Source organism: Diceros bicornis, chromosome 2 (genome assembly GCF_020826845.1).
Source record: "Diceros bicornis minor isolate mBicDic1 chromosome 2, mDicBic1.mat.cur, whole genome shotgun sequence".
Classification (NCBI taxonomy): Eukaryota; Metazoa; Chordata; class Mammalia; order Perissodactyla; family Rhinocerotidae; genus Diceros; species Diceros bicornis.
The window spans coordinates 41,304,065-41,326,063 of NC_080741.1; the positions used below are offsets into that span (position 1 = coordinate 41,304,065).

At 49.0% G+C, this 21,999-nt stretch overlaps 1 protein-coding gene across 7 annotated transcripts in view; it reads left to right on the plus strand.

Moving 5' to 3' along the window:
- Positions 1-20,370, plus strand: part of ACVR2B (activin A receptor type 2B) — a 30,897-nt gene extending 10,527 nt beyond the window's left edge. For 2 of the 7 annotated variants that reach the window (XM_058555352.1, XM_058555347.1), the window contains exons 2-11: positions 12,204-12,411; positions 12,847-12,956; positions 13,115-13,266; positions 13,348-13,491; positions 14,009-14,152; positions 14,480-14,628; positions 16,194-16,308; positions 16,927-17,065; positions 17,157-17,287; positions 18,294-20,370. In XM_058555352.1, coding sequence (XP_058411335.1) covers positions 12,204-12,411; positions 12,847-12,956; positions 13,115-13,266; positions 13,348-13,491; positions 14,009-14,152; positions 14,480-14,628; positions 16,194-16,308; positions 16,927-17,065; positions 17,157-17,287; positions 18,294-18,488 — 1,487 coding nt within the window. In that variant the 3' untranslated portion in view covers positions 18,489-20,370. Of the gene's footprint in view, positions 1-10,765; positions 10,901-12,203; positions 12,412-12,846; positions 12,957-13,114; positions 13,492-14,008; positions 14,153-14,479; positions 14,629-15,506; positions 15,564-16,193; positions 16,309-16,926; positions 17,066-17,156; positions 17,297-17,807; positions 17,977-18,293 lie in introns of those variants that run through there. The other 5 variants (XM_058555330.1, XM_058555339.1, XM_058555303.1 and 2 more) reach the window with 5 other exon arrangements.
- The last annotated feature ends 1,629 nt before the right edge of the window (positions 20,371-21,999 follow it).

Genomic DNA, 21,999 nt, shown 5'->3' on the forward strand with positions numbered 1-21,999 from the left:
GGCAGAAGGTCTAGGATTCATGTAATCAGAGTCGCAGAAATAAAGTACAGAGAATCAGGCAGAAGAGATAATAGCTGAGAACTTTGTAAAACAAATGAAAGACATTAAGCCACAGATTCAAGAAGTTCTGCGAACCTAGATAAGATAAAAATTCCACATGTATTTCTATCACAGCCAAATTTCTGAAAACTAAAGATAGAGAATCATAAAAAGCAGCCAGAGAAAAAAGGCATTACTATTAAAAGAGCAATGGTTATATTGACAGCTAACTTCTCAAAAACAGTGGAAGCCGGAGGACAGTGGAATGATAGCTTTAAGTGCTGGAAGAAATCATTGTCAACCTAAAATTCTGTATCATGTGAAACGATCCTTCAAGAATGAAGGTATCAAGTAAAGAGGGTGTTCTTCGGGCAGAAGGAAAATGATTTAGGCAGAAGGTCAGAGATGCAGAAAGGAATGAGGAACAATGAAAATGATTAATATTCAGACATTTATTTTATGAAAGAAATGTGTTACTGAGTTTGAAATACACATAAAAACAAAACATATGACAGCAATGCTATATGTGGGAGTGGCTTGAAAATGGAATTTAGTTGTTCTGAAAGTTCTTACATTGTCCAGAAAGAGGGTGAAACTACCAGTTAATGTTAGATTTTGATAAGTCAGGAAGACATGCTGTAATCTCTAGGGGTAACCACTAAAAGATAGGAAGATTATAACTTTCAAGCTAATGAAGGGGACAAATGGAATAGTAGAGAATTCTCAAATTGAAAAGAAGACAGTAGAAGAGAGATAAGGGAATGTAGAGCAAGAGAGATAAATAGAACTAATATCCCTAATGAACAGAAGATGCAAAAATCCTTAAAACATTCACAAATAGAATCCAGCAATATGTAAAAATAGTAATGCATTCTGATGTTTTGATCCCAAAAATGCATTGTTGATATAACAGTTGGAAAATCTAATCTGCCATGTTAACGGAGTAAAGAAAAACTATAGTATGATCTTAATAGATGCAGAAAAAGCCTTTAGGGTTTAATCTTTAGTTAATCCTCATAGTAAAACAATTTGGAAATGCAAAGGACCAAGAAAAGCCAAGGCTGTCTTGAAGAAAAAGAAAAAGGTGTACCTACTGGATTTCAGGATTCATTGTAAAGCTGTGGTAATTAAAATTGTAAGCTTTTGGTGCGAGACAGCTAAATAGACAATGGAATAGAATAGAAAGGCCAGAAATATATCCATGCCTGTATGGATGCTTACTTTAAGACAAAGGAGAAACAACACAATGGACATAAGGAGATAAGTGATGGATATGGGAAATGGACAATTTTTCCAATAAAAGTCAAAGCATTTCAGGTTTCTTTTAAGGTAATATTTCATAGGTATGAGAAATTGTTTCAATATTGGGAAGTAGTACTAGTTGACGGGGCTTCAGCAAGAGAATAAGTATTCATTTTGGTGTCTCTGTGGTAAAATTTCATCTTATAGCCACTCTTGCTTATGTTGGCATGGTACACTTATTTCCATCTATTTACTTTCAACCTGTCTTTGTGAGTTATTTTAGAATTTCCACTTTGTTCTTTTTTTTATAGGTTTTATTTCTCTGCTGAGCTATCCTATCAATGCATTCTTTGAAGCATATTTTCCTTTACTTCCTTGAGCATACTTCTGATATTTACTTTAAAATCTTTGCTAATTGCAACATCTAATCATCTTAGAGTCAGTCTCCATTGACTGTATTTTCTCTTGAGTGTAAGACACATTTTCCTGTTTGTTATATACTCTTGGATTAGATCTGAATGTTGTGAATGATAATTGCAGAGACTCTGGATTCTGTTATGTTCCTCTCAAAAGCATTGCTTCGTTTTTGTTTTTGTATTAGCAGATAGTTATATTTGCTGAATTAAAAACTCTTTCTTCTGTGGTGGGCAGCTGCTGAAATATCTGTTCAATTCCTTTAGGCTTACTTGGTTGCTTGGGATGTGTTCTGTGCCTGTGTAGTTAAGAGTCAGCCAAAGTTTGAACAGAGTTTACATGCAGACTATGGCTTGCATCCTGGACTGGCTGTCACCCTGCATCTCCTTTGCTCATCATCTTGAAGATATCCATCACTTATCTCCTCTGTTGGATTTTGGGGTTTTTGTATCCTGTGTTTCTGTATCCTCTTTCTTTGTTTACTCCCTCATTTTGGTGGAGCATATCCTCCAGTACCTTTTGAGAAAGGGTGAATAGGAGGTACATTTTTGTGATCTTGCTTTTCTCTCTTCTGCCTATACGTTTCATTGATTTATAAGCCCATTGATCCAGTTAACTGGATATGGGCTTATAAATAGGAAATCTTTACCCCTCCAAATTGTGAAGCACTGTCTCATTGCAGTCTGGCTTCCAAGTGTTGGCTACTGGAAGTTCAAAGCCATTCTGATTCCTAATCCTTTATAGGTGACGTTTTTCTCTTGCTAGACATTTATTGTGGGATCTTTTCTTGTCCCCACTGTTGTAAGATTTCACAGTGATGTGCCTTGGTGGGGGGCCTGTATTCATGTACTGTGCTTGTCTTTGATTACTTCCTTTTTGTTTTCTCTTTCTGGAACTCCTGTTATGTAGGTATCTGACTTCCTGCACTGGGCCTCCAAATTCCTTGTCTTTTCTCTTTTCTTTCCTATTTTCTCTATATTTCTGTGTTTACTCTACTTTTTTGTGAGATTTCTTCAATGTTATCTTCTAATCTTTCTGTTGATTTTCATTTCTGCCATCATATATACGTATTTTTAATTCCTGAGAGCTCTTTTGTTCTCTGGTCTTTTAACAATGCCATCCTATGCATTTTTCATGGGTGCATTGCCTTTCATCTCTCTGAGGATATTGATACAATTTTTGAAGTTATCTTCTCTGTGCATAATCTCTGTTTTGTCCAAGTTGTTTTTTTTTTCTGTTTTTATCTCTGTCTTTCAAGTACGTGGCTCTCCTAGACTTGTTCATATTTAAGGATGGTCCTGAATACAGATTGAAAGCTCTGAGCTTGTGAGTGGAATGTGCCAAATGTAGGGTGATTCAGTTGAGTTGTTTTTGAAGCTAGTCAGATTATCCTGAGAAGTATTTTCTGTTTTCTGTTTGGTTGGCCTGGCCGGGGGGGAGGTGGTGGTGGGAGGTGTAGGCCTGGCTGCTAACATCCTGGGAGTCACAGGGGGAAGAGAGCTGGGGGTTTCTGTATTTGGTATATTGTTCTGTATTTCTCTTTTTTCAGTGTGGTACCTGTACCCTCAAATGTGCCTACTTCTCCCTGTCCAGAGGCTCTCTATTGGGTTGCTCTCTTCTGCTCTCTGCTGGATTCAGGGAGGGATAGCCTCTGGCCATGGTGTGGGGAAGTAAGATCTGAGGATCTGGCTGCCCTTCACCAACCAACCCTTCTGTCTTTGGACTCATCTTTGCCCCACTCTTCCAGAGACATCTGGTGTCACAAATTCCTGAGTTTTGGAGGGTTCTGTGGTGGGAATCATATTGCTTCTCAGCTTTCTCCACAGCCAACTTAGGAGTCTGTGTGATCATTGACCACTTATGTGTCTGCTTTCCAACTCCAAAATTTTATTTTTGTGGTTCTCTCCTATTCTCTTTGTCCTTATGGGTTTATGCCTTAAAAACTTTTCTTTGCTATAGCTTTAGTGGGATTATGGGAAGGGAGCAAAAGTAATATTTGTGTATAATTCTTCACCTTTACCTTACCTGGAAGCGCTCTCTTCAGCATTCTTCAGAAATGATGGGGCCTGGAGAAAGGCAAGTATTATTCCAGAGAATGGTCCTGGACCCACACCTTGTTGTATTTGAGGATGGTGCCAGGGACTTGTTTATAAGTCAAAACTGGAAGTGACTTGAGGTGATCTGGCTTGATTCCTTGTTCCTAGGCTGGACTTCTGAAGGCTGATAGAGCTCCTTCTGTCACTCTTGGAAAGTGCTCCTGGACTTGCATTTCTGGAAATAATAGTGAACAAAACAGCTGAAAAATCTCTTCATGCAAGACACATAGAAATGCTGGAAAAAGTATAATAAATATCCTTTTTAAATGCATATGTATAGCTGCATGTATAAGAAAGTAAGGGAAAAGCAAGAGGGAGCTGGAAACTAGAGCTCTACACTTCCACTAGCTAAAGCTGCTGATTCCTGGGGGCTTTTGCCTCTCTGCATAATTTAGAGATATGAGTTTAGTAGCAGTGTGTGAGGCACAGGAGACAACATGTGGAATTGAGACTGAGGCTTTTACATGATAAGACTTCCACAGGGTTGTACCTTCAATGAGAGTATGGACTAGAAGAAACATCCTTTTACTGACAAAGGGAATAGATAATGTAATTGCTCAGCTAAGGTTGGTGAGGGGGCCAGTAGTTTCCTTGAGAACTTATAACGATAGATCTGTGCTTACATGAGCTTGGAGTTGAAGTTTATATCATCTGTATTCTCTGGGAAACTCAAAGTTGAAAAATTAAAGTGATTCCAGATTGGTAATGTCCTAGAGAATTTGGCAGAAGTAAAAATATAAATGGTCTCTGGAAGGTTGCCCACTCACACTTGGCCTCACAGTATTCCCACAGAAAAGGCCCCACTGAACATAAGCTCATTATCCAAAATTCCAAAAGTCAGAAGGAAACAAGATACCATGAGTAAAAATCATGAGAAATAACAAATGGCAGAAATAGATATTCAAAAAGTTAAATGATGGAATTATAAGGTAGGGATTTAGAAGTGTGACAAAGAACAGAAGTATCAAAATTGACCCAGAAGGTTTTTTTTAATAGAACTTATGGAAATGAAAAAATAGATTAATTGAATTTATAAATTAAGTAGAAGAGCTAAACAATGTTTAGAGCTAAACAATTAGACACAGCTAAAGAGGGAATTAATGAATTGGAATTATCCATAATGGTGCTTAGAAACAGAATTGGAGAATATGAAAGCAGAGTTAGGGACTGGATAGAATGGGAGGGTCTAATATAATTATAATAGGAATTTCAGAATTATAGAATAGGGAAATGCAATACTTAAATTGGTAAAAGCCAAGAATTTTTCAGAATTGATAATAGGTATGAATCATCAGATTAAAAGTATATTCTTCCAAGCAGTATAAATAAATTTAAACATGTACTTAGACACATAGCTTTTAGTGAAACTGCAAAGAGATGATCTAAGAAAGCAGCCAGGGCGAAAAGACAGAGTATCTACAAACTTAAACTAGTAGCAGACTTTTCAGCAGCAGTAGTAGAAGCCAGAAGACAGTGGAATAATATTTTCGAACCCCTGAGAGAAAATAACTCAGCCTAAAAGTTCGTGTTCTTCTAAATTGTCTCTTAGGAAAAAGGGTAAAATAACTTTTTCAGAAAAGCAAACAGAGGCTTCTCTGCCGAAAGATCTTTACTGAAGGAGGATGTGCTTCAGGAAGGGCAGTGGTCCTAAAAGGAAGAGCAGAGATGCAGGTGGGGTGAGTGAGCAGACAAGCTGATGAACATGTGACAAATGAGAAAATACTGACTGTAAGACACAAATAATATCTGCTTTGGGAGGCAGATAAGAACATCAACAATAGATTAAATACTGAACACATATTATGTTAAACTAAACATAAATTTGGAAGGAGGTATTGGAGTTAGAACAACTAAATTTCTATGAGGGATGGTAGAGATGTTGATTAACTTCAGGCTTTTAGCATAAATGTACATATTAAAATTTAAAAGAATAGAAATAGTGTATAACTTGTGGACCAGAAGTGGCTGAAATATGGAATTAAAAAGATAATCCAAAGGTGGTAGCAGTAGAGAAAAAACAAATTTAAACATAGCAGTAATCATAAATGTAACGGGACTCAATTCTAGCTCAAAGACAGTATTAGATTGAATTGGAAAAAAAGATAAGAAACATTTAAAGTGAAAATTGGAAAAAGATAAATTGGGAGAATGCTAACCACAAGAAATGTCATATAGCTATTTTGGCATCAGATAAAGTATGAACAAGTGAAGAGGCTTACTATATAGTAAGAAAAGTTTTATTAAGAGTATATAAAGAATTTCTACAACTCAAAGGAAAAGCAACCCAACAGAAAAATGGGAAAGGATGTGAATAGGTGGTTCTCAGAAGGAGAGGCTAATAAACACAAAAAGATGATGAGTTTCACAAGTAATCAGGAAATGGGGATCAAAACTGTAATACACCATTTTACACTCACCCGGTGAGCAAATATCCGGGGGTGAGGGCGTGGCTCAGTGGGGCTGTAGTCTGTTGGGAACATCAATGGGTACATCCACTTTGGAGAACAGTTTGTCGGTGTCTGGTGAGTTGAAGATGCTCATACCTTATGACCCATCATCTCTAGCATCTGGGTGTATACCCTAGAGAGACACCCACACATGAGCATAAGAAAACACTAAAAGAGGCTTCAAGAGGATTCATAGTGGTAGTGCTTAAGTCAGAAACGTTATAAAGAGTCTAGAAGTCCAACAGGAGGATAGATACTTAAGTTGTAGTAAGGTCATGCAGCGTACTGATGCACAGCACTGAGAATGAGTGCGTCACAGAGCTACAGAAGAGGTGGCAGAGCACGTAAAGGGCGTGTACTCTAGCCAGGCTGCCTGGGCTTGAAGCCTGGTTTTGACACTTGCTAAATAACTTGGGTAAGTTCCTTCACCTCTTTGTGCCTCAGTTTCCCCATCTGTAAAATGAGGACTCTCACTGGGTTGTCAGGAGGATTAAATAAGTTATTGTAAAATGCTTAGTGTACTGCCTGCTATGTGTTTGTTAAGTCAGTGTGTATCAATTTGGATGGCTCACAGATTCATGGGCGAGGGGGCAAAAAACAGATGTGTCCGTTAGAGATTGTGTTTGGCTGCTAGAAACAGATGCTCAAGAGTTATTCTCACGTGTAAAAGAAGTTCAAAGATAAAACGTGGGTACGTCTTGGATTCTTTTCTGCCCCATTGTGTGTATGTGCCACTCCACAATGCATGTACATTCAAGCGTGTGTGCGTGTCTGTCTGTCTCATGCTCCAGCCTTTCCCCTCATGCCCTCCCCCCTCCATTTAGATTCCCTGAATGCACACACCCCTGACTAGCCTTACTCTGGTTGTAGGGAGGCTGGTGAAGATGCTGCTATGTGGACTGGGGAAGGTCCAGTCATGAACATGGATGCTGTCACTGGGAGCCCTAACCATTAGGTCTCCAGGCCCTCCTTGGCTCCTCTGGGGGAACCTGCTGGGGCAGCAGGTACTCAGTGAACTGCAGGGCTGCCTTCTGAGATGGGGAGGGCTGGGGAGCCTAAGGCAGGAGCCTCTCCTCTCTGGGCAGACCTGGAGGCTGGACAGTGAGGGAGAACACTGGGCTGCCTGCGTTGTTCTCACTTGGCTACCTCTCGGGCGTGGAGGCTTCTGGGAGGGGGGCCCCTCGGCGTGCTGATGGAAGGGGCCTGAGGTGGATGTGGTGGTGGGTGGCATTTCTTTCTCACCACTCTACAGTGCCCACATGGCTGGGGCTGGGTACCTGCTCCCTGGGGAGGCCGGGGGCTGCCCAGGGGCCTCCAGGAGCCAAGGGTGGAATGCAGCAGCCCACTGTCTACTGGGGAGTTCCTCCGCAGTTCCTCTGGGAGATGTTGGCTGGGCTGCACGCACCCCAAGCCCAGAGCTTGGGTCCCCGGGGAGGCGTGGCCACTCCAGCTTTCAGTCCTCCTGCCAGGGCTCTGCCTAAGCACCCCTCACTTGTCTGTCCCTCCATCACTCTTCCCTCTCCCCAGTGCACCTTGAGTCCCTCACAGGCAGGACCCTGGTCACATTTCCCCCTTTCTCCCCAGTGCGTAGTGGGGTGTGTCCAAGGCCAACTGGACTGGGGAAACAGACCTTTCAGCGCTTGTCCTCGAGTGTCAGAACTTAGGTCCAGCTCCCTGGAATGTCAGTTCAGAGTGAAATCTGCATGTGTTTTTTTTTTTTTTTTTTTTTTTTGGTGATGGTGTGTGTCCAGGGGTGGGGTTTCTCTGCCCCGCCTGGACTGAGGGCTTAGGGAGCACTGGGGCCTTCTTGCCACCAAAGTGTAGGCCCCTTGGAACATAGGGACTGCCTTTTGGGGGCATGCCACTTAGATACCTGCTTCCTATAGAGGCCAGGGGTTGAGTTGGCTGTGGCTCAGGGACATAGCAAGCCTCTTGCCCAGGTGGCTGGGGGGCATGCTCCCCTCAGGGCTGTCAGGCGGCAAGTATGAGGGGCCAGTGCAGCACCCCAATCTCAGGATCTTCCTCTCCTGCCAGGATGGACGCATGGGCTGGAGGTCAGGGGGAGCCCACTGTGCATGGATGCCCTGGCTCTGTGAGTGTGGGCAGGAGCCCTATGTCTATTAAAAGGCAGCCTGTGGTGGGAGTGTTGCCAGAGGCTATAAATAGCTGAGTGTGTGCAGAAGCAGAGCACCAGGGAGGAGAGAGGAAGGGGGGAGGCCCCAGCATCTCCAGCTGGCAGCAGATCCTGGTGTGGTGTGGGAGGGACATGGAGTCTCCCAGTCTCCTCAGGTCTCCTCTTCGGCTCTGAACGCAAAGCTCTTGCAGGCATGGGAGTGCATGCTCCCAACCTGGTGGGCAGGGGGCCCTCCAGTGGGGCTTGTGTTGTGAAGCAGGGGAGGGTATGGCTCCAATATAACAACTAACATGCGATGCATTATGCTAACCATTCCTAAAATGCATTAACCCATTTTGCTCCTGGAAAAGGTGCTGTTATTATCCCCTTTTCACAAGTGGAGAAACAGGCATAGGGTGGTTGGGTGACTTGCCCAGGGTCACACAGCTAGGAACTGTCAGAACCAGGATTTGAACAGTCTGACCAGCTCATGGCTGCCCTTTTCTCAGTCACCTGTAGGAGGATCTGGTCAGATGGGGGTCCAGTGACATCCTGAACCCTTGGGTCCTACCTGGAGCCTTGAGATTTGAAGTTCCCAGCCCTGTGCACTTGGGTCCTGCCTATGGTAGTGGCCAGGGGGGTCCCTGCCTGATCAGTGGCCTGGAGAGGAGCTGGGCCAGCCTTGGGCCGCTCTCGATGTCTGTCAGCCTTCCTTGTTTGGGTTCCTAGCCTTGCATAGGGGGCTTGTTGCTTGTTGTCTGAATGGAGATGGGAACTCCTCTAGGACCCCAGGGCTTGGGCTGCAGGCTGAGGCCACCCCTCCTGTTGTCCTCTCCCTTCGAAATCCTGCCCTAGTCAGGAGATAACTATGTCCTTCTGTCCGTCCATTGGTCTTTCTGTCATCTATCTGTCCATCATGTGTCTGGAACTAGCGCTCAAGACAGTCAAGGCTTGTGCCTTCATCAACTTTGCAGTCTTATGGGGGAAGCCTGACATTTGAAAAGCAATTGTCAAGTACATTTGTAATGTTTTATTTCTTATGTAAGTGTTCATTATGTTATTTTCTCTTGGGGATTATCTTTGGTTACATTATTTTTACACTTTTTGAATGTCTGAAATATTCCTTTATATAACAACAGGCATTTTGTCAAGGGTCATAAGTTAGGTGATGGAAGAAGCACAAGGGCCTGTGGAAGTAGAGGTTGCCTGGTCTCTGGGGAGAGGGAGGAGCTAAAATTTAAAGGAAAAAGTAGGGAGCATCTTGTAGCCAGAGGTAGTCACTTGTGCTAAGTCCAGAAGCCGAGCATATTCAAGGGCCTGGCAATGTAGTGTGACTGCATTGAGGGAGGGAAGGTGGGAGAGCAGCCAGCTCCCCTGTCTGCAGCCCAGCTTGGGGGTCTGGCCCTCCAAGTCTCAAGTCTTTGGGGACCCCCATGAGTATCGCTGCTGTGGATGCAGCGGGCCTCCTGCTGGCAGAGGAGGCTTTGTGCGCTCTGGACTGGGTGCTTCACGTAGCTCAGCCACTGGGTGCTGCTGCAGGTGGGCAGGAGGCCTGTGGGCATTGTAGGTGCCAGCCTGGGTCCTGGCCCCTGGTGTGCTTGCTCCGCCGTTGTTCTCCCATGCTCCTGTTCCCTCAAGTTCTTCCCTTAAACCTAACCCTTGTGCTGGATGAAGGGCCTGGCTGAGGGAAGCCCATGTGTATCCTTGCACGAGCCCCTTTGTGAACCCTTAGGCCCTTCCTGTGGACCCAGCTGGGTACCAGCTGCCTGGGTGGGCGAGAACTCACTCTTTTTCTTCTTACTAGTGTCCAAGTCTGGGTCCCATGACATTAGATGGCTAGGGCCATGGCTAGACACTAGCATTCTGGTTGGGTGACATTCTGAACCCTTGGGTCCTACTTGGAGCTTTGAGATTTGCTGCTTCACCCTGGCCAGGTCCCTCTAGAAGGAGCCTCCCATCACTGCAGGGACATGGAGAAAGGGTGGGGTCTGACTAGAGAATGGCCACTCCTGTGATGGGGGCCCCTCCCACCTGACAGCCAGTCATTGTCCTTCTCCCTGGGGGTACCATGAGATATCAAGCTCTTTGCTCATGATGGACACTGCTGGGGGTGGAGTGGAGGGTGAGAGAGGTCTTGGCCTATCCAGGGTTCAGGGCACTTTGCCCACCCTGGTTGGAGGGGGTGGTCTTCTTGCTGCTCCAGCCAGCCTTTCAGGCTGATGGTGAAGCAGGGCTCCTGGCTGTTGGCGGGCTGGCTGGCTGTCCTTCTCTGGGGGTGAGTGACCCTCCTTCCTCCTTCCTGGGGTGGGAATAGTTGTAGGGGAGACCAGCCTGGGTGGTGTCAGGTCACTGGCCCATACTATACCCAAGAGGTGTGGAGAGGATAGAAGGATGCTTTCTGGAGGTGCTGGTTTACTCTCAGGAGTGTGCGAGTTCTGGCAGTGAGGTTGTAAATGCCGCTGCTGCCCTTGATCAGGAGTGCCCCATGAAGGGACGATGGCAGGACACCCCTGAATGGTGGTTCGGGAGCTCTTCAGCCCGGGCGTCAGGTACAGGAGTCACAGTCTGTTTCCTAGCAACCTCCTTTGGCGTCTCCTTCCTCCTTCCCATCACAGGGCTGTGAGGGTCTCGGGGGCAGTGGGGCAGATTTAGGGGCTGGGCCGGGGGTGGTTGTTTTGGAGGGGATGGTGAGAAAGATGAATTTGGGGAACGTTTGAGGCCATGTTTGAAGGGGCAGTTGGGGGTCCAGTGTTCAGCCACCTGGATGGCACTGGTGCAGGGGGTGGAAGAGGGCACAGGAGTGGGTAGGGAGTGCCCACAGGGGTCCTCAGGGGCCAAGCCCAGCTGGGGGATCATCTGTTATCGCTGCTCAGCCACCAGGCAGCCTTCCCTCTGTTTGGGGCACATGTTCTCTGTGGTGGCTCTGGGAGTCTTACCCTGAGCACGAGGGCCTGATTCTTTTTTTTTTTTAAAGATTTTATTTATTTATTTTTCCCCCCAAAGCCCCAGTAGATAGTTGTATGTCATAGCTGCACATCCTTCCAGTTGCTGTATGTGGGACGCGGCCTCAGCGTGGCTGGAGAAGTGGTGCGTCGGTGCACGCCTGGGATCCGAACCCGGGCCGCCAGCAGTGGAGCAGGCGCACTTAACCGCTAAGCCACGGGGCCGGGAGGGCCTGATTCTTTATGACCTTCTGCAGCCCTGCTGAGCACCAGGACTGGTCGCTGGGTGTGGAAAGGGCACTGGAGGGTCCTTGTTTCCCATCCACTCTGGGCAGGGGCGCATGGGGGACACACCAGTAGTGTCACCCTGGGGGGCTGTCGTGAGCGTGGGCCAAGGCAGAGACAGCAGCAGGGGCCCCTGAGGTCTGCGTCAGAATCTTCGGAGGCAGACAGGGGTGCTTAAAAACGTAGATTCTGCTCCCGTTCCAGCTGGTGGATAGGTCTGGTCTGGGCCCCACCCCTACACACGCAGGGGTTCTGATGTGTTCTGGGGTTTTGAGGGTCCCTCCATTAACTGCTGCTGCGGGGAAGCAGCCCCTGCCCAGGAGCCTCAGGCATTGGTGGAGCCCCTTTTTGTGCATCTGGCCGTCAGTCGGGCTTTTTTTCCATCCTTTTGTGGTGTTAGGTTTGCCACCTTCTCCCTCTTGATTGGGCCTGGGGGAAGTTGGCAGTGGGGAAAAATGAGATGGGGGCTGGTGCTGGCTGGCACACAGTAAGCTGAGAGGTGCTGAATGGGTGAGTGGCGTGGGGCCTGGCACCCACCACCCAGCCTCCCTCGGGTGGCCTGGGACTCTGGACAGGGAGCAGGGGTCTGTGGAGTGCTCAGCAGTCTCTCACCTCTGGGGCACAGGTTCCGGGCGTGGGGAGGCCGAGACACGGGAGTGCATCTACTACAACGCCAACTGGGAGCTGGAGCGCACCAACCAGAGCGGCCTGGAGCGCTGCGAGGGCGAACAGGACAAGCGGCTGCACTGCTATGCCTCCTGGCGCAACAGCTCTGGCACCATCGAGCTCGTCAAGAAGGGCTGCTGGCTGGATGACTTCAACTGCTACGACAGGTACCACTGGGGCCCACCCTCCCCTCCTGGCCACCTCTCCTCTCGGTTCCACTGGGGCCTGCTGGCCCGTACACTGCCCACTGGGCCGTGTGGGTCTCAGGATGTCTGTGAAACTGAGCCTGGCGTTTAAGGGTGGGAGGAGAAAGACCAGAGGTTCTTGAGAGAGCTTGGGCAAGTAGGGATGGTGCCAGGGTCTCAGCCCTGCTGGAACTGTGTTTGCCCTGCCCCAGTCTCAAGGAGGGCTCTCAGTGAGTGTTAACTCCTGGCTGTCCCTCCCCGACTTTGGGTCCCATTTTAGGGGAGGTGGGTTCACATTGTCCCCCTGCTGGTTCCCCCGTGAGGTTCTTTGTCTGTGGGGAGGAGTTTGGCTGGGCGAGCCCGAGAGAGTCTTGCGTCCTTCAGCTGAGGGAGTTATGGAAAACTGTGTGCTTCCAGGCAGGAGTGTGTGGCCACCGAGGAGAACCCCCAGGTGTACTTCTGCTGCTGTGAAGGGAACTTCTGCAATGAACGCTTCACCCACTTACCGGAGGCTGGGGGCCCGGAAGGTGAGGGGCCCATGGGAGGAGCAGACTCGGGCCTCTCCTTGGCCCTGGAGCTCTCAGCTCCTGAGTTGGGTGGAGAGTGGCTGTAGGGCTCTCTGGTCTGGCACTGGAGGTGTGGGGGTGGACGGGCTGTGTGACACAGGGCTCCGTGTGTCCCCCAGTCACGTACGAGCCACCCCCGACAGCCCCCACCCTGCTCACGGTGCTGGCCTACTCGCTGTTGCCCATTGGGGGCCTCTCCCTCATCATCCTGCTGGCCTTCTGGATGTACCGGCATCGAAAACCCCCCTACGGCCACGTGGACATCCACGAGGTGAGAAGGCTGGTTTGGGGCAGGGCAAGGGTAGAGGTGGGGAGGCCAGGCCAGACGCTGTTAAGCCCTGATCTCCATCAGGACCCTGGACCTCCACCCCCATCCCCTCTTGTGGGCCTGAAGCCACTGCAGCTATTGGAGATCAAGGCTCGGGGACGCTTTGGCTGTGTCTGGAAGGCGCAGCTCATGAACGACTTTGTGGCTGTCAAGATCTTCCCACTCCAGGTGTGTGTGTGAGGGGCTCCGGGTCATCCACCCCTGCTGTGGCCTGAGCTTTCCCACCCCAGGGTGGTTCAGGCCCTGTACAGGTGGGATGAGAGAGAGGTGGGCCCCATTGAGGGTGGTGAAATTTCATCACAGGGCTGGGGGAGGGCTTTGCAAAACCTCAATCCACTCTGACTTTCAGGGTTTTGTTTTTGACATCAGGTTCTGCTTAGAGGCCCTGGACACCAGGCTACCCCAAGCAGTTGCCCAGGTCACTTAGCAAAGTCAGGCGCGGCTCTGCCTCTCATTTGATGGGTGATACTGGCCCACTCATTCCCCTCAGTGGCCTCGTTTGTAAAGCAAGTGATGGCCTTAAGTGGTCTCAGGATCACGGTTGGCCTGTGCTTTAGGTTCTTCTGCCTGCCTTGCTTACGGATGCTGAGGCTAGGGGTGGGGTGGGAGGGGAAATGGGGTGAGGTGGTGGTTCTGCTGTAGAGTGGTGTGGCTGCAGTGGGGTTTAGCTGCATCCCTGCCTCAGGACAAGCAGTCATGGCAGAGTGAACGGGAGATCTTCAGCACGCCCGGCATGAAACACGAGAACCTGCTGCAGTTCATTGCTGCTGAGAAGCGAGGCTCCAACCTCGAGGTGGAGCTGTGGCTCATCACAGCCTTCCACGACAAGGTGAGCCACGCCCCGTGGAAGTGGACTCCCAAGATGAGGTGATCACGGTCCTAGTGGTGGCCTTCCACGATAAGGTGACCCTGCCATAGGTGTGGACATGTGTCTGCAGTAAGAACCCCAAACCCTGGGATACAGTCTTATGAATAAGAGTAGTGACTTCACGATTAACATCCTCTGACACGCCCCCAACCCCTCCTAGCCTTATATACCTTCCACATCAATTGCAGCCTCCCAGCCATCAGTCCGTGAAGGCAGCCCACCCAGGGCTGGGCTGGGTCCTGTCCTGTACCCAGAGCCTGTGTCCAAGGTCTCTGCTCTCTCCTCTAGGGCTCCCTCACGGATTACCTCAAAGGGAACATCATCACGTGGAACGAACTGTGTCATGTGGCAGAGACAATGTCAAGAGGTCTCTCGTACCTGCACGAGGACGTGCCCTGGTGCCGTGGCGAGGGCCACAAGCCGTCTATCGCCCACAGGTACCTGGGTTAGTGGTGACCCTCCTTGCGCTTGGCCTGGAGCTGCAGAGGGTTGGAGGGCGAGAGCAAGGCCTGGGGGGCGGGTCCCAATTTCATAAACATGCCTACCTGCTCTGTGGTGTGTCAGAAGCGACTAGGCGCAAAAACCTGGGCCCTGCTGGTGCTGCCCTTCCCCTGCCTTCCACCTGTGTCTTGGGCATGGCGTGGCCTTGCAAGCTTGGTTTTTGGTGCCCTCTAGTGGCTATGTGAGGAAGTGCTGACTCCATTACTTTCAGTTGAAGAGTTGGCTTACCAGTTCTCAAACTTTTTGGTTATGATCCCTTTACACTCTTAAAAAGAACTTCTGTATATGTGGGTTATGTCTATTGATATTTGGTGTATTAGAGCACACACATTCCATTAACTGTCAGAATGATGACATCACAATGTATGTAGCCTCTGGAAAATTCTACTCTATACTCCTAAGAGAATGAGCTTAAAAAAGGCAAATAATGGATTATTATGAAAATGATTTTGACCTTGCAGATACCCTAAACAGTCTCAGGGACCCTCTGTGATCCTTGGAGTACAGAGCCACTGTGTTAACTCCTCATCATAGTGCTTACTAAATGGCAGGCGTGGCTCTAAACACTTAGAAATACCAGCTGATTTAAGCTTCCTTGCTGCCCTGTGAGATAGGTACTCAGCCCCATGTTACACATGAGGAAACAGTAGTGCAGAGAAGTTAAGTAACTCAGCCATACCTAGTTTAGTGTGATTCTGTGGCTATGAGGGAGGGAAATGAGCCTCGAATTCCAGAGTTCAAATCTGAAGGGCCCCTAATGGTAAGAACATTAATGACATAGAAGATTGACTATATGAAATTGCCATTTTTGTAGGTCAAAAACGGTTGAATGTCGACTCCTCCATACGGGTCACCCTAGCAGTAGTGCAGAGTAAGTGTGCCAGGGGTGGCCCTAAGCGTTGTACTTAATACTCCCCAGTGTAATCCTCACAACAAGGCTGAGACAGGCACTGGGGAGATTGAGGATCCAGAGTAGTCTGCTGTAGGAGGTGGAGCTGAGCACATATGCCAGCACGCTGTTCCACCCCTGCTTTCGTGGTGGGCTCAAGCCCCTCGGGCCTGCACAGAAACCCAGACAAGTTTACTTAAACTTTGTTCTCACTCACATACCAAATATTGTAAATTCTTAGAAAACTCACATCCCAGGCCAGTATGCCTGCCCTCAACCCCTCTGGGAATGCAAGGGCTGGCCTTTGATTCTCTGGGGACTGGGATGGGGTTTGCACAGCCAGCTGGGGTAGGTGTTGCCTGGACAGCTCTGGCGGAAGTGCAGTTAGGGATTCTCACACCACTTTCTGGGGGGTGTCTTACCGCTGCCTGCCTGTGCGGCTTCTTGGACTCCACCCTGGTGCAGACCCTGCGCCCCAGGTAGGGTGAGATGGGCTGCTCTGGGGGCTGTAGGGCACAGGCTCCAGTATCTTGGGAGCCAAGATGGGAAGCCAGGAGCAGGGTAGGTTGGACCGTGATGTTTAGCTTCGTCCTGGTCCACTTGTCTCCACAGGGACTTTAAAAGCAAGAATGTATTGCTGAAGAGTGACCTCACGGCCGTGCTGGCTGACTTTGGCCTGGCTGTTCGGTTTGAGCCAGGGAAACCCCCGGGGGACACGCATGGGCAGGTAACGAGCCTCAGGGGGTGCAAGAGGGGGACTGGCCCAGGAGTAGACACGGCCCTTGTGCTCAGCTGGCAAGGCACAGGGGCAAGGGTCACCGCGTGAGCGCGGAACTATCTGAGAACAATGCTCCCGCTCACTGGTGGGGAAAGCAAGGCTTGGAGGGCGACATAGCTTCCCAGGCCTGTCAGCTGAGAAACGCGGATTCCTGACTGTGGCTTTGGCCGCTTGTCCTTGTAGCCTCGGTCTTTTCTTTCTTTCACTGTTAATTTTTAAGTATTCTCCTCCCCCTTTTGTTTTTGGTCTTAATCTCAGTAAAATACACATCGTCTGTGTAGCCCTTTGGGGGTGTTGATCGAGTGAAGAGGTAGCAGTTCCATGTTAGATTTTTGCTCTCTCCAGTGGGTGATATTTTAAAATTGTCATTGAGGTATAATTTACACTGTGACCTCTTGTGACCCTTCCGTGAATGTCTGGAATCAGGGATTGCCATCATTGTTGGTGTCCTGCTCTGACTTCTCCCGTCCTGGCCCTGTCTGGGGCACACAGGATGTAGTTCCGTGTCTAGCTGTGAGTGCATTTGTGTGTGGTCAGTGACCGTTAGACCCCCTCTTGTCCTCCTAGGTGGGCACACGGCGGTACATGGCCCCTGAGGTGCTTGAGGGAGCCATCAACTTCCAGAGAGATGCCTTTCTGCGCATTGACATGTATGCCATGGGGCTGGTGCTGTGGGAGCTCGTGTCCCGCTGCAAGGCTGCGGATGGTGAGCGGGACAGGAGCCCAGAGCATCCTGGGTGTGGGGTGGGGAGCAGTAAGCCCTTGGGGTGACCCCCCGGGCCCTCTCTCACCCCCAGGACCAGTGGATGAGTACATGCTGCCCTTTGAGGAAGAGATTGGCCAGCACCCGTCACTGGAGGAGCTGCAGGAGGTGGTTGTGCACAAGAAGATGCGGCCCACCATTAAGGATCACTGGCTGAAGCACCCGGTGAGGGGCCTGGGTGGCAGGTGACTCTGCAGGGGAGCAGAGAGGGCCCCTCCATGTGTGGCAGGAACCTGAGATCAAGGGGGTGTGGGGCAGAGAGAGAGGATGCCTTAGGCAGTGGGACAGTCCCTTCCTCCCCAGCCAGGTCAGAGGCCACTTAGTGTATTACCTCCCTTCCGCCAGGGAAGTCTTAGGGGGTTCAGTGCTCTGCAGTGCTCTGGCTTTGGCCCCAGAGAGTGATGGGGCCTGATAGTCGGCTCCGTCAGGGCCCAGGTTGCCCCCGTGTGGATCACTTGTGCAGTGGAGCCCACTGGTCCTGGGCCAACACATCTGAGTTTGAATCCTGAATCTGCCAATCAGTAGCTGAGTGACTTTGAGCACATCGCCAGTCCACTTCCCTGATGAGGATTCCAAAGTCCAGAGAGGTCTCGATGTGGCCTGGTGCTGAGCAGGCCAGGGAGCGCCTGGGTGTGGGCATTTTGCCCATTCTGCTGCCTTTCTTGCCTCCACACGGTTGCAGCACAGGGTGCCACACCATGTTCCCTGGACTCTAGGAGGTGTCCCAGGGCCTGTGGGGAACCGGGAGAGACAAAGCCCTGCTCTAGTCCCCACTGTGACTGAACCGCTGCACTTCGGGCCCTTACGTGATCTGGGCTTCGCATAAGATTTTGTTTGAATGTCACTGCTCCCAGGCAAGTAGCTGTGTCTGCCCTGGGACAGGCCTGGATTCCCCTACCCCTCTCTCTCTTCCTGTGTTGAGGTTCAGTGGACCTTCCATTGGGGCTGTGGAAGGAGGCCAGTGGGCTTAGGATGGTGATCGCCAGGAGGGAAGGCAGCCTGATTCCTGCAGTTCTCCCAGGCTCCTGCTAACTGGCCTGCTGCTGGGGGTGGGACCGGTGGGCTCTGCCTGATCCTCAGGAACATCATCAAGTTTGCTGTCCCCGTGCTTGTCCTCACTGAGGCGCACTAACGAAGGTGTCTTTTTCCTCTCCCTCCCTTCGTTGTTCAGGGCCTGGCCCAGCTCTGTGTGACCATTGAGGAGTGCTGGGACCACGATGCCGAGGCTCGCCTGTCTGCGGGCTGCGTGGAGGAGCGAGTGGCCTTGATCCGGAGGTCGGTCAACGGCACTACCTCGGACTGTCTTGTCTCCCTGGTGACATCCGTCACCAATGTGGACCTGCCCCCTAAAGAGTCGAGCATCTAAGCCCAGGACACGAGTAGATCTCTAGACTCAGTGGATCTGAAGAGGAGAGGAAAAAAAAGTTGTGTTTTGTTTTGGAAATCCCATAACATCAACAAACACATAAAATGCAGCTGCTATTTTACCTTGACTTTTTATTATTATTATAATTATTATAATTATTATTATTAATATTATTTTTTGGATTGGATCAGTTTTACCAGCACATTGCTCTACTGTATCGCAAACAGCGGACACGTCAGCAGGCGTTGAGGTGCTGAGCTGTGAATGCAGAAGCAGCGCCGTGCTGAAGAGCCTCAGCCACCTCCTGTCCTTGGGCTTCATTTTTCCCGCTTTCTCTTTGTTTGTTATCTCAGAATCTGTGACACAAAGAAACCCATCTCCTGTCTTAGGAAACTTAATGCTGCAAACTCTACCTAGAGGAACCTTTGAAGACTGTTACATAAGAACACACCTTCCTCAAAAGAGGAGTTTCCCTCTGCCCTTGTCTCCCTGCCTCCCTCCCTCCCTTTATTGTGTTTTTCTCCCTTTTTAGACAGTGAGTTTAAGAAACAGCAGATGTGTCTTTCACGGATTAACGGGTGTTGTCCTGACCGAGGAAAAACTGGGATGAGGGTGAGGATGGTTTGGACTGGAGTTGGAAGGGGAGGATAGAGCTAGGGGTTGGGTTTGGAACAGAGCTACACTGGACTCGGGCACATTCGGAGCAACATCCTTTGCTATGAGGCTACTTCTCAGGTAACCAGGAATCAAGGGGAAGGACAGTGTGGAGGCCGAGCATTCACGGCAAGAGCGGGGTTTGGAGAAAGGCCAAAAGCAGGTGTGGCTCTGACCCATCTGCTGGCCCTGACCAGTTTTTTTCCGCTGACTTGGGCTTGGGCATAGGACTAAACATTTTTCTGCCCTATTTTAAGGTTAGGTAAGGGTAGAAATCATCACAGTTTAGTGAGTACATTCTTCGTAAGACACGATACTATAAATATCTTTAATGGAGGAAAAGTTGAAATATATTGCTTCCTCCTGGAGCAGTTCAGGGAAATGGCCACGGGGATGTCCTGCACAGCCAGGGCAAGAGGATTTCCTGGGTGGGGCCCACCAAGGCTTGCCTCTCTGGAGACCCTGAGAGTCCTACAGCACTGGCTCTGCCCCGAGTGGTGACAAAACTGTCCTCTTTATGTGGCTCATGGACACGGCTTTCTCCAGACCCCTTAAAGTGGTGCATATTCTAAAAACCCTTTCTCTATTATGCTATAACCTTGCTCTAGTCAGTGAATGTTCCTAATGCTGCTGTTTCAACATTTGAATTTTTTTTAATTTATGAAACATGCAAATTTTTTTAAAAACAAAACACACACATCCACATATACACACACACTTTGCTATGTGGCTTCCGAGGTTTAAATTTTGAAATGTAAAAGAATTAAAACTTCACAACCACAGACCACCTCAAACCAGAAATACCTCAAAATTTTCTACTTGTGTAAGTTTTATTATATATTTTATTAGTTGTGTTGTCTTGTAGTAAGTATATTTTAATGTAAGTTGGCTTTTATGACAAGAAGGTTTAAAAGAAATAGAAAGGAAAAACGTTGGAGTTGTCTAGGGAGTGCTACCATTTTTTGATAACACCCCCTTGTAAATAATTGTCATCGATTGTAGGTTGGCTGTCTGGGCCGAGTCTGGGCATTCATCACTCTTGTTTGTAAAGGCTTTTCCTTCTGGTTTGTTTACACCATTTTATTTAAAAACCGATCTCTTAATCTTGAGGGTAGGCGAGTTGGTGGGCGATGGGGAGAGGTTGACTTGGGTGAGAATGGGAGAGGGGTGCCTCCTCTTGGGTTATTTGGAGGTTCAGATGTTTCCCTTCACTTGACTGGTCGATGTTCAGAGTGACAGGTAACTCCACTTTAACTTGGTAAAACTGTGGCCCTTAGAGACGCGCATGAGGTAATTTTACTTGAGATTTAATTTCTTAAGCAGGTTAGCAGCAACGATAGTGGAAGAGACCTGTAGCGTCTCTGAATCCGCACTGTGCCTCGGGGCAGTGTGTGCTGGGGTAGCGTGTCTGGAGCGGGGAGTTCTCACTCCCTGCCCTGGAGTTCGCAGTCTCAGAGAGCACTGCACACACCCTGGGCCGTCTGCTCCCCACTCAGCACGCTATTTGCCGTCTCTGGGGCCTGCCACGTGGGTGTGTCCTTTTTCTGTGTGTTTGGGCACAGGGGGCTGTGGGAGGTGAGTTTTCCTCCATCTCAGAGCTCGGTTTTTGTTTCATGGGTCAAAATGTGAGCTGGCCAAGGTGGTTACAGGGACAGGTTTTTATGTTTTTGTTTTTTTGGTAAGGTATGTTGTCTTTTTCTTCTCTTTTTTTTATTTTGTGCTGTGGTATTTTTCTTCCCTCAGAATAATTTTTAACAGCGAAACAGGCCTTACAGCAGTTGCTTTTCTTTTCCACGTATTTCTTTAAGAAGCTTTAAAATATTTATTGAAAAGTGCCATATCTAATTTCTTCAGCTTTCTCCTCAGGCAGTGCCAGGCATCTCTACTTTTCATCCTCAGAAGAAACAAATAAACCACTAACAAATGTAGCTAATTTACCACAGGAGTGATCAGATCACTGGTCCTACCCAGTGTGGAACACTAAACCCCAGACTCTCCGTTTGGTTTTAGATTTCCTCTGGGTGATTTTTCTTTTGTGTACTGGCTTGATTCTTGTGAGAACAGGTTTCGGCCTGGCTGTGGAGGCTTGAGCCGTGGCCCTGATGTGGGACCTAGTGGTCAGGACACAGTAGAGACGGGGCGGGCCTTCCTGTCGGCCTGCACGCCTTTTTTCTGGGTGGGCTCCCTCTTTGCTGACCGTGTGCTCAGCTGCTGTAGCATCCCTCTGGGGCCTTGGCACCAGAATGAAGTGTCAGGAAATGGTACCTGTTTGGTGTGGCCGGGGGAGGGGAGAGTTGGGGGGGGTCTGTGCCAGTTCTTTGGGTTTCAGGCTGCCTTTTCCCTGGTGCTGTGGTGTAAAATGCACCCATTAGGAAGTATCGCTGACTGCTGCTGATGGCTAGAAGGTGGGTGATCGCTTTTCAGGGCTTGCTGCTGGGAGCCTAGGTGGGTCTTTTGCCTCAGATAAAAACTGTGTGTTTGCTGTCATGTATTCTTTGCGGAATGAACCATCTAGAGCCCTGGTTTGTATCTATTGGGTTGTAGGGTCTCTGCCTGTGCTCTTCTCCACAAAGATTTCATTTGACTTCCACTTACAGGGAGCTCAGATAACTGCTCCTTTTTTTCTTCCCCAAACTCTGTGGAAGACTGGTGGGAATGGAGTTGGGCATCATTTTCCCTGCCCATGGGAAAGGCTGCTGCATCTCGGGTAGGAGGGTGACCAAGTTAGGGGAGAGACGTGGCCAAGGATCCTTGCTCCTTCCCTCCTAGTGCACTGGCATCCAAGAGGCTCCTGGCTGTGGGATGGGCTTTCAGGGAGAATGTGTTCTGTTTGAAAACACCCATGATCCCTATGAGA